Genomic DNA, 11,964 nt, shown 5'->3' with positions numbered 1-11,964 from the left:
TTTGTAGAGATCATACAAACCCAGGAAATAAGTAATTAACAGGATGCTCTGCAGATGTCATCGGAGCACTATGATCCCTATATCACAAAAATAATAAACAGAGGTGGGCAATGCTATGAAATCTTAACATAAATGGAGAAGAAAACTGCTAACAGAAATAATGACAGAGTAGTAGCTGAGTTACAGACGAGCTAGATGGCTTTCTCTGTTGTACTTTAAATCAATTTCCTTAGAAATCCTGATGTTTATTGATGACTAAAAGAAGGTAGAGATTTATTACTGTAAAAAAAGGTGGAAGAAAAGGAATCACCCAGAATATTCTGAGTTGGAAGGGGCACCACAAGGATCCTCAAGTCCAGCTATAAAGTGAATGGCCCATGCAAGGATCAAGAACACAACCTTGGCATTATTAGCACCGTGCTCTAACCTAACCTACTGTGTTACTCTCAAAATGTTGCCTTACAAGTGATACACAGGTTTTGGGTCACAATGTCTGTGAATACTGGTATAAAGACAGAATAGTGGCCTTCTCTGAGAAGAGGGTTACAAATACTTAAACCAAGACAAGGAAGTAAGATGAAGGAAAGGGACTTAAGTCATTTTAATAGAGAATGCATTTCATAAGTTTAAGGTTAAAGACCAATATACTTGTTTGCAGAAAGATTAAGATAAAGGTCATTTCTTTACCCAAATATGGAAAGCAGTTTCTTTTCTTTTTCCAAGAATTGCATTCTTATAAAAAAACGCTCAGCTCACTCAGACAAAATATTGTATAGCCCATTGCTTGTTTGTCTGTTTCCTCAGGAGTCATCCAGGAGGTTTGCTCTACACAAAGGAAGTGTTTTGGAAAACTAAATTAAGCATTTGAATTTCAGCTATTGCAGAGGAACCCAGAGATGTGGGGAGGACTTGGCCTACTGTGTTGTGAAAACTGTCAGATCTGCAGCGAGTGCAATGTGGGATGAGTGGGCCAAGGAGCCAAAGCTGTTAAACACGAACAAACAAAAAACCCTGGCACCATTAATGCTTTTATGCTTTTTGTTATTTGTCATTTTTAATGCCTGGCCCCTCTTATCTACCTTACTTTCCAGAAAATAGAGTTGTTCTAATCTCTTGGATCAAGCTCCCTTTGTAGGGAATTCTGCTCCCTCTGGTCCCAGCAATTTAATATGTTCATTGTCTTTCTTGAGACCTTCACATCTCTTTCAGAGATGCTGGGGATGGAGGGGTGGGTACCTCTGCTGTCCCTTTCCCCAGGGCTGCCAGCTGCTCAGTGGTGACACAAGCCAGCACGCTGGGACTAAATGTCTAGGAAAGCCCAAGGAATACTGAGCCTATGCCTGCTAAGGCCAACGTTACACATCAAGTTTCTTGAAGCAGCCACTCCCCTCTGTTGCTTAAACATACAGAGTGATATGTTGTAATCTAAATACATACCCTTAGGCCCCTAAGCAAACATTGACACGATTACTTCAATGTAGTTGAAACTGGTGATGGGATGGCCTGTTTCCATTTAAAATATTTCAGATTTTTTCATAGCAATTCTTTCTGTGGAAACAAGCTACTTGTGCTTCCAATGCATGTAAGTTTGTTCCCAGGCTCCCTAACCCTTTTTTTCAATGGCTGTTTCTTTTCCCCATCCCAAAGCTGAGAGGTTCTGGCCCTGGATTTCAGTGTTCATCACCTCAATTGGTCTCCTGTTTTCTGGAAATGGAGCGAAGATGTCCCACTGCTCACTCACTCTTACTCCTTTTCTGAGTCCCAAAGGCAGCACACCTCATCTGCAAAACAGCAAATTCTAGACATCTGTGAAGTTTCACATTTTTAGACACAGGCAAACACATGCACAACTTGTGTAAACATAGAGCAAGATGACTGCAACTAAGCTCTTACTGTGGCTAGGAAAATGGATATCCAAGACAGATTTTGTTCCTCCAAATTTGCTCAGGATGCTCTGTTTTGTTCTGGGAGTAGAAGAGTGGCAAGCTCGGTTTTTTGCTATTCTTACCCCCTGCTCAAGATGTGTGGAAACTACATCCTGAGCTCTCTGGTTTCCTCTTTTTATTTGTGTTTTCAAGCTTCCTCCTCACAATGTCTGGAGCCTTATCTGAGTACAAATGTCTGCCTCCGGGGCCACTTTTTTTTCCTTATTTTGTTTTCTTATGGAAATGACCGTGACACAGAATCTGTTGTAGCCTTTTTGCTAGTTTGTGGATTGCAGGCAGAGGTTTGCCCAAAGGCGGAAGGATCATCAGACAGAACAAAACTGCTCTGGCAAATGTGGATCTGACCCTCTGTGGAAGGGGAACTCTGCATGTCATGCCATATGAGGTTATGAAGTCCACCCTTCCCTTTAGGCTGTGACAGAGGAAAAGCTGTCCCTGTTTCATTGCTGTCCCTTACACCTAAACTTAATGGCTGCAGAACAGTATGTAACACCATTCACTGATCTTGTAGCTGTGGGAATACTATTCACATGTTTGTCAGTCCATCACTTAAAGTAGATCGTCTTCAACACAGAAATCTGTTCCCTGTAACTCTGTGAATGACCTGGATGGTTTTAGGTATAGTAGACCATAATTATAACCGTTCATGGCAACCCTTCCCCACGGGGCCCTTATGCTCCAGGTAAAAACTTCCTCTTGTGTGAAAACACTGCTGTCTGTTTGTTTCGTGATCACTGACTCTTAGTGTATCATCCTTCCCCATAAAAGTTTCATCTGTCTCAGTTTGAAACTGAAGTTCCTCAGGGAAAAAACCCAAACCACAAAACCTGTCACTGGCAGACTGGTAAAAAAGAGCTTATTGTGGTTTGTCAAGTACATATACATTTTGAAAGGACTTGAAATACACCAGTCTGGGCATCCTAAGAGGTGTTCAACATGGCATGAAGTCATGTCTATCTTTCTCTGACAGGGGCCTGTATATACTTCTGCTTATTAAATTTGGACTTCTCAGCCCTTAAGTGAGCTCTTTGGTAAGCCCAGCTGACCCAGCTTCTTGAGTTTCTACCTGTAGTGGGTCTAAGCATGGCATTTGAAAAATCAGTCCTAAATTCCAACTATTTTTTAAAACTACTGTCCAGCTGGGTTTTATTTATTTAATGTGTGGTGTGTGTATATATATATATATATATATATATATATATATATGTATTATTTATTTCCTGTGATGATACTCTACTGGCAAGTATTCTTTATAGAAATCAGTGTGTGACTGGTACATAAGCATTCATACTTCTATCAGTCTTGTTCCAAAAAAAAAGTATTTCTTACTGATACATCTGTGCAGTTATTTACTACAGTGAAGATGTTTAAAGTTGCATTTATTAACTAAACATTATATCAACTGGACTCTTTTTTTTTTTTAATGATGTTTCAAGGTGACCAACAAAATTACTTCTGCCATGCTAAGCCCTTTAAAAATGTTGCTGCATTCTCACTGAAGGTAAGGTCAGTTGTCCCTTGTGCTTCCCAGGCCAATTTTTCTCAATAAAATGACAAATACTTAAATTTTACCTTCAGCTTCATCTGCTGAAACACTTCTCCTTGAGCTTTTAAACCAAAGCTAACAGTAATTCAGAAAGAATCTACTCACTAAAGCCTTAATTATGTATATTGTTTTATTTTGTTGATCCCTATTTTCCTGTTCTCAGAAAGATTATAAACAGGAGTGTTGTATTGTCAGTTGGAGTGATGCAAGCCAAGTGAACGTTTATTTGTGAAGGAGAAAGTACTGGTCATTGTTTGTGACAAGGCTGCAAAGGGATTTGAAAGCCCATGTCCAGGTGTGGTTCTCCAGGTCCTAGCATCAGAATCCTGCTCTTCCTGCCTCTCTTTGGGGCAAGACCTCTGGAAGCTGGTGGTAGGCACAGAGCTGGATGGTGTCCAGCTGTAGGGATGGATGTGCACTCACTTGTCCAAATGCAAAGATAAAGTGACACTTCTGAGAGGGGAGCAGGTTCTGGCACAGGCAGGGCATAGCAGCTGCCTGCAGGTGCTCATGGCCTGTGCTCCAGTGGCTTCACCTTCTGGGTAACTAGCAGGGAAGATGCTGGGAAGCTGGTCTTCACCGGTCTGAGAAGGAAGCAAAAGAGCTAGGGTGGTTGGCAACTTCCTTTGGAGTGGGAGGCTGACAAATCTGTAGGTTGGGAGCGTGGGGCCACTTGCCATGCCTGGAATGGGACTTGAATGTCAGAAGATATGGAGAAAAGTTGCTGAGACTCTTCCAGCACTGTCTTGTATTTCTAATTTGTATGAAGTCTGTCAGGGATAAAAAGTGGTGGAGGGTGGGTTTCTTTCAGGCCTTCCAGGCAAGTAGGCTAAAACTGGCTCTTTCCTGAAGTTCCCCTGGAGATACAGCTGGAGGTATGAGCTCATTCTATGAGACGGGTAGGTACAGGAGATGACTTTTGAGTAGCTATTGCAACTTTGTCTCCTTTCATGATTTGGTGGGGTATTTCCCCGTGGGCGGGACCTCATATTTGGAAACAAAAAAAATCATCTCAGGGCAGTTCCTGTGTCGTTGGTGTATCTGCTCAGTCTTCTGCGAATCAAGAAAAACAAAATGAAACAAAACCCACACCAAAAAAAAAAAAAAATTCCCTAACAAAAGACTTTCTCTCTGCAGCCACAATGCCATTTACCCCCCGCCCCGAGCCAGGGATGCAGTCCTGCTCCAGAGCACGGCCCGGCGGAGCCAGCGGCCGTTCCCTCGGGTAGCTCCGGGCGGGCGCCGCTGCCCCCGGCCGTGCGGGACCCTCCGAGACGGCGGATAAACCCGAGGTGCTGGGAACGCCGTAGCTCTGAGGTAATCTGCTTCGAGGAGACCAGGAGGTCAAGCCTGCAAGTTACATGGATTTGAGTCATGTAGAGTTAAACTAACCCCTCCCACAGCCATGGACCACTAAAGCGCCCATTTTCATGAGCACCTCTCACTAAGGCAGCTCGGAGCCGGCGGAGGCTGAGAAAGGAAGAGGGAGGGAGCGAGCACCAGCACTGATGGATGAGCCAAAGGGTAAGGACAGAAGCGAACCGCTGATCTCCAAAGGCAGCCCTCACCCCCGGCGAGGGGCGCGGGGGGGCGGCGGGGCTCGGCGGGGAGCCCCCGGGGTGGCGGCATCCCGCGGCCGGCACTCGGGGGAGGCTGTGCATATTCATGAGGAGCTCCTTCGGATGTGCCAGTCAGGCGGGAGCTGTGGCTGCGGCATCCCCGGGCGGCGCGTCCCTCCCTCCGCGCCCGCGGAGCGCTGCGGGCGGTGGGCGAAGGCTCCGCGGCGGGGGCTTGCCGGGGTGGGCGCAGCCTTTGCCGCAGTCCGCCCCCGGCTGACATCATCTTCCAGCCCTTGGACTCCTGGTCGCTCCTGAAGGACAATGCCGAGTTGTGACTGGGGTGCCCGGGTGGGGGGCCGGGAGGAGCCGGAGGTGCCCGCGGGCTGGGGGGTCCCGGGCGGTGCAGCGGGGCGGGCGGGAGCGGGGGCTCCGCGCCGGCGTCTGCCAGAAGTTTGGTGGCGTCAGTGCGAGGGATTCCCTCCCCGCGGCGGGGAAGAGCCGGCTGCGAGTCCCGGCTGCCGCCGGCGCTGCCCGCGGGGTCGGGGCCACTCTCCAAGGGCGAAGGGGGCGGGGAGGCAAGAGCAAAAACTCAGTGGAAGTGTTAGCTGTTGGAAAACCGCGGTGGGAGGCAACAGCTCTGAGGCTGGAAGCAGTGCTGTGCTAGGTACGAGGGGCTCTCGGTGCATGCTCTCGGAAAAGGAGGATTCGCCACTCGGCAGCCGGGCAGCCCTCTGGCCTTAACTGCGATCCTGGGGATCGCGGGAGAGACCCGGCAATAGCTCTGTTGTACCGGGGTTTTTCTACAAGATACATGTCTTGTACTAGGCTTTGCCTTTTATAATCAGCTGACACGGTGCACGTAGCAGCACTAGTCACACAACGTTTGGCAGAAACATTTCCTAGTTTAGTATCAGCTTTTGTCTATCTGGGTGCCTTACCCACCTGGGTGCCTTACCCTCTGTTTACAGCGCCTTCTGCAATAGGATCCGTCTTTCTGTACTGCTGACAGCACTGTGCTCTGCGCGGCTTTCGAACACAAAGCAGGAACTCGGACAAATAAGCAAGAAGCAGTACACTGAAAAATATCTGGGCAGAAACTTAGCCTTTAAATTGAGTGAGAAGCTTAGGGATAATAGTTTCCGCTATTTTGGTAGTTTCTTGTTCAGTACCAGGGGGAAGTCTCTAATTTATCATTGTTATGACAACAGGGAAACAAAATGTGATTATTTTTTTTCCCCCCTAGAATAAACAAAATGGTAAACTAGACCTCTCCAAGGTTTTAGCTTCATAGAATGTAAAGAATAGCATTTGGGAGGAAGAAGCATTTTCTCAGTCTGACGTACATCAAAATTTAAAGCAAAGTATGGCAGAAGGAGAAGGTTAGCTCATTAGTTTACGCAGTCATGAGTGAAGCTGGAAATATTTAGAGATAATTTGCCTCTGCTAAGAAGGGAGATAAGAACAGCTTTGAAAACAGTCTTTTAAAAGTTTCATTCCAAAAATAAAATACAATGCGTGAACGGAGATTTCTAGTGAGTGAGGAATCACAGGGAAGAAACTTAGATAATGAGAACTGATTTAGCAAAGAGGATCAAATAAGCCTTCTTTTAGAAAGTGGAATTTTAAAGAGACAGAAAGAAACTGAAGAAAACTGACAGTGCTCAGGACAGTTGTAGAAGAGGCAGTGATGGTGTCACAATGGGCTGACCTGCAGAGCATGCAGGTCTTGTAAGAGCCTAAAGAAAATTAGTGCAAAAAATAGCAAGAAACTGTGTTTGGGGGAGGGACAGAAAACACGACACTGTTTTTGAGAACTCCTCTCGCAGTATATCTTTCACAGAGGCAGCAGTCAATGGGTTCAACATGGGCGAGTCCAGGACAGGCAGCATCTATCAGGTATCAGGAAAGTTTCCACCTTGAAATGAGGCACAAATGCACACCAAGGTCATGTCCTTTCATCAAAAAGGAATTATTAGGGAGTGTTTCAGTAAGAGACCTGTTTTCTGTGAGCCTTGTCTACGAGGAAACCTGATTTTAAATAATGATGCTGTCATCTCGGCTTTGATATTTGGATTAATATATTAATATATTAGCTATATATTAATATATAGCCAAGGAAGAAATTCTGTTTGGGATGCTACAGAGCAACAGGTCATATTAGTGATTAGTGTTGAATACCTTCTTGGACAGAAAGCATGACTGCCTGAAAAATACATATTACTGAAAAATATATAGGTGTGCTTCAGTCCGGGGAAAGCATGATGGTGGTCTCATGTAGACAGCAGTGAAAAATCAGTAGACCTTCTAAAATATATCTATTTTAACCTAGAAGGTACTAAGGTAGTAACTCTGATTGGGAACTCTCTATATACATGATGAATTAATTAATCAGATGACTGCTCTCTATGGATTGTTCCAGCATACAACAGTAATCGAGCAAAATCTGATGGGGAAAAAAAAAGTAAAAGAATGTGAATGGAAAATCACCAATTTAAAGAAGACATACTGACCAGCACTTCAAAACCAAGAATGAGGATAACTTTGACTTGTTCATTCAGGCAGTGAAGGCAGCAAGTAGAAGTTAACACAAGTAAATGGCAAGGAAGTGGAGAAAGAGGAATTGGAGAACATCTGATAGAAAATACAGACTGTAAATTGGGGAAGATTATTTAGAGAAAGTAAAGATGTCAGGAGAAATCTAAATTTAACAGGATTAAGCACAATTAAAAGGAAGCATTTTGTGTTCTTAGGAACAAAATAATGTATATCTAGCAATTGTGTAATCATTATGGAGGTGGACAGGGTAAGATTTTAATGACGATGCAGGAAAAATCCCAGAAAAGTGTTGGATAAACACATGGACATATTATAGCTAACTAGTTTGTTTTGTAGATTAACATTTTGGGGGCAATAAAGTTTTACAACAATTTAAAATTAAGTATGCCAAATACTTATTGAGAAGATCTATACTCAATGATTTTCATTTTCAGCAAACTGGAACACTAGGGATATCTCATGCAATGGGAAGAATAGTATTGTTGATCCAATATCCCAGCAGTATGATGGTGGGTAGCCTGGAGAACTATTTCCAATTTAACTTGACATCAGTTTTATCTAAATTACTGGATAGGTCATCTCAATAATCAGGTTTTAACAGCTAGTATTCTTTTGGTTTTGTGGAGCATAAAACTTGTCAAAGTAGCTTTCAGAATAATGTTGTAGAAATCTTACCAATTTCTACACTGTCAAAATGGATAACAGAATGAATGCATTGAAAAGGAAATTATCATCCCATCTCCATCATCCCAGACGGATGCTAACATAAGTTCATGTAGTTCCCTCAAGTGAGCATATTAATCTGCATCCTAGAATGGAGATAGTCCCACCTTCAAGAGTTGGCAGCAAGAACTTCAAGGATTACGTTTCTTTTGGGTTTGGAACTTGGTTAGAGAATCCATTTATAAGAAGGGGCGATGGGAAGTATTTCAAGTACTGGTAAATCTTTTATTTTGTCTTTGCTTTCTTGAAGGCTCTTTTGTTTACACAGTAAGTCAGCTGACTGAACAAAATAGATGGTACACAAGCCTGGTGTGATTCTCATTTGGGAAAACAGGCTGCATTTTGGCTAATGCATGTTACCACTCATCGAAGTTCTAGGAAAAAATATGTATTCTTAAAATCTTAGTGACTGTTGAATAAATCTTGACTCTAATTTAAGGGGCTCTATAAAGCCTGACTTCCCTTATGGTTAGGAACTACTATACAAAAGGGGAGGGAACTGGAAGAACTAACTTCTCTGGTTACTGTTGTACAGCCATGAGTTGATTATAAGTGTAGGACTGGGAAGGCACTGGTCCTTTATTTTCCAAATAATTATTTGCACTTGTTTTATTTTTGAGAGATAACAAACATGGTTGAAAACAGCAAATATTAATATCTTCCATGTTTAAACTTCTTCACAATAGATGAATTTCTGGTGTTGTTGTGATTATAAAAGTTTCCCTTTGACTCTCTAGCAAAGAATGAGCTAATGGATTATTAATAATTAAGACTTGGATAGCAATAGAACTCAAAAATATTCATCAAAAGAAATAATCACTAAACAGCTGTGTTTCCAGAAGTATTCTGCAAGAGGCCCAATGGCATTAGACATTTTCAATAATGATCTAAAAAGTATAAAATCATTGCTGATTTACAGATGGAGTTTGTCAGTGCTAGGAGGACCAGTACAAATACCAGTTAAGTCAGAGGAAAAAGTCTAAAGAAGCCAAGAGAGGTTGGAAACATAAAGAGCAAATAAAAGGCTTCAAGCCAAGCTTGTAAAAGCACAGCTAATGTGACTTTGGGAGGAAAATTGGACATTCAAACTCTGAATAGATTAGAAAGACAATGTTGTCCAGAAAAAAATATGTAGAGGTGTGTATGTGTGTGTGTGTGTGTGTGTATATATATATATATATATATATGTCTGGGACAGCCACAACTCACAGTTTTAATTTTTTTATGTATATGCTCAGCTGCCTTACCATGGAGGGAGAAGGTTGTCCTCTAGTCAACTCTACGGTGACCACTGCAATAAGCTTTTTGTTTGCCCCTTGACTTCTAATTACCAGAAGCATACAGAAAACCCTCAAGAGGAGAAAAAATACATTTAAGAGGCTGAACACCTGAAAAGGGAAGGGTTATAAAAGCTATAATAATTTAAAATCTTTTTGTTCTTTCCTAAGTTGCGTAACTGGCCTAGTATAGGAAAAGTATCATTCTTGGTCACAGTCCTTTTTTTTCCTAAGACATCTTTACACCTTTAGCACCTGTTGGTTTGGGAGCAACCAGGAAATGAAACTTTTGGGTTAATACCCTCTGGGTAGGTATTTTGTACCTTCTTACTAGCCCAGTGCTCAGTAACAGTGTTCCACAGAGCTGGATCTCGTTGGAAGTGTGTTGATACAGGAGCTGAGTTCTCAGCTTGGAAATTATCTGTTCAAGGTGGTTAGAAGGTTTTTAAAGACAGAAGGGTTTGGGATGAACGTTGGGATGAAGTAGATACACTGAGGTGACTTTGGGGAGCCACCCCATAAGGGATTAGTATTGCTTGAGACTAATCAAACCTAAATTGTTCAAACCTAAACATTCTAGATGGTGTTCAAAAGAGAAGCACCACTGTTGGTTTTCTGAAAACTGAGTTAGATGGTGACCACTTCTAAAACTCTATTTTCTTATTGTTTTGTTACCTAGATGTGAGAACTGCCTTTATCTTTCAACTCAGTGGAAACTTCCCTTCCCTGAGCAGAGCTGAAGGTTTATGGCAGGCACTTCCATCACTGTCTCCTAGTCACAGAGCTGTTGCCAGTATGCTTTCATGGAGAGCAGCAGAGCCTAAGGGTGCACTTCTACAGCTGGCGTAATCTGACATAAATCTGTGCTGCTGAAAGAGAAGAGACAAGGCGCCTCTCCTTGTCCCCTAGCCTTGTTCTTTTTAATCTGCAATAACTTTCAGCTTGTCTAACTTGAAAGCCACCACCAGCCCAAGTGAGAGAACAGAAGGAGGGTAAGTGTAAAAGTCACTTAGATTAAAATTATTGGGGGGTGTGTGGAAATCTTCACTGCAACACAAGGAGAGATGCAAAAACAGCCCTGTGCTCTGAAACAGTGCTGCATTAGCAGCACGAATAAAGAAATGAGTTAAGGGAAAAAGTGTGAGAGACCAGATGGAAGGGAACAGAGACAGCTAAGTGCACACTGAACAAATTCATCTGCTCACATCCTCTCATGCATCCGCTGCCCCCAAATGTGGAAAATGCTGGAAAGATCTGTTTCCCATCCTGCTCTTTGGGCTCCTTGTCCCTCTGTCCCCAGTCCTGCACGGGCTGTTCACACTCAAGGGTGATGCAGGCTGTGTAGTGGTCACTACTGTCACTACTCTGTTGGTGCTTAGCCAGCACCAGCAATGCTACAACTATGCCTCTTATAGGTTCTTGTCTAAACCCTTTGAAGCCCATATTTGTCCCTTCCAGCTTGGGAAGAGCTTTCCGTGAGGATGTGCAGAGCCACTTCACTGTTTGCCTTCACATTGCCTTTCACATTCCCCTTGTGATGTCAACACAGGGATTGAGTTTCTGAAATAAGGAGACATACGTCCATCAGCCTGACCCATGCTGTCCCATGCTCCCTTATGACCTTCATCCAGCTGTATGCTACATCTCTTCTGACCAAAAAGTAACCCTTATGTGATGGCTGAATGGTTTACAGGCTGGAACTTGCACCTTTGACCAAACACTTTTATTTTGCTTAAGTAGAAGTTAAAGGCTTTTAGTTGATTCCTCTTTGTTTCTGACCTTCCTGAGAGTCTTGGCTTCTGATCGCATAGGATGGTGAATGCCAGATTGTTCTTGAGGGAGAGGATGCAAAGAAAATGGACCTGTTTTTACAAAGGAATGAGAATTAGCTTGTCTTCATTAACTGTCTGCAATCTTTCAGCCAAAGCTCAAGCCATCACTGGCCTTTGAGCTCTGTGCTGACTGGAAAAGGTGACTCAGCAGCTCAGGACGCAGAAACCGCTTCAACCCCTCAGATGGTTCACAGCACTGTCACATTCTGCTCGAAGGGCACCCGAGACGGTGGAGTGACAGGAACGGCCGCTTCAGCTGCTGTGGTTTCTAACGTTCACCAGAAGTGATGCTGCAGATGGGGGCAGGGGAGGCAGCAGCCTCTGCACCTTTCTCCCTGGGCTGTAGCGAGAAGAGGTAGACTCCTCCAAAAGTGAGGGATGGAGGGAATTTGGAGACCCTTCAGTAGAACTAATGGGATGGAAACATCCAGAGTGCGTGGCAGAGCCCAGGGAGCAGGCATGCAGCAGGAGGGAAGATGGAGCTCCTGTGTGGGGTGTGGGTTGGTGGTGAGGACAGGTAATGGA

The 11,964-nt window shown here is 43.6% G+C and overlaps 1 protein-coding gene across 1 annotated transcript in view; it reads left to right on the top strand.

Moving 5' to 3' along the window:
- Positions 1-4,322: 4,322 nt before the first annotated feature.
- The window catches only part of ENTPD1 (ectonucleoside triphosphate diphosphohydrolase 1), a 29,314-nt gene continuing 21,672 nt past the window's right edge, over positions 4,323-11,964 (top strand). The window contains exon 1 of the mRNA XM_051801253.1: positions 4,323-5,016. Within this exon, the coding sequence (XP_051657213.1) occupies positions 5,001-5,016 (16 nt within the window). The 5' untranslated portion in view covers positions 4,323-5,000. The remainder of the gene's footprint in view (positions 5,017-11,964) is intronic.

Source organism: Manacus candei, unplaced genomic scaffold (assembly GCF_025592945.1).
Source record: "Manacus candei isolate 608988 ecotype Guabito, Panama unplaced genomic scaffold, ASM2559294v1 h1tg000050l, whole genome shotgun sequence".
NCBI classification, from domain to species: domain Eukaryota; kingdom Metazoa; phylum Chordata; class Aves; order Passeriformes; family Pipridae; genus Manacus; species Manacus candei.
This window is presented reverse-complemented; position numbering and strand designations above follow the sequence as displayed.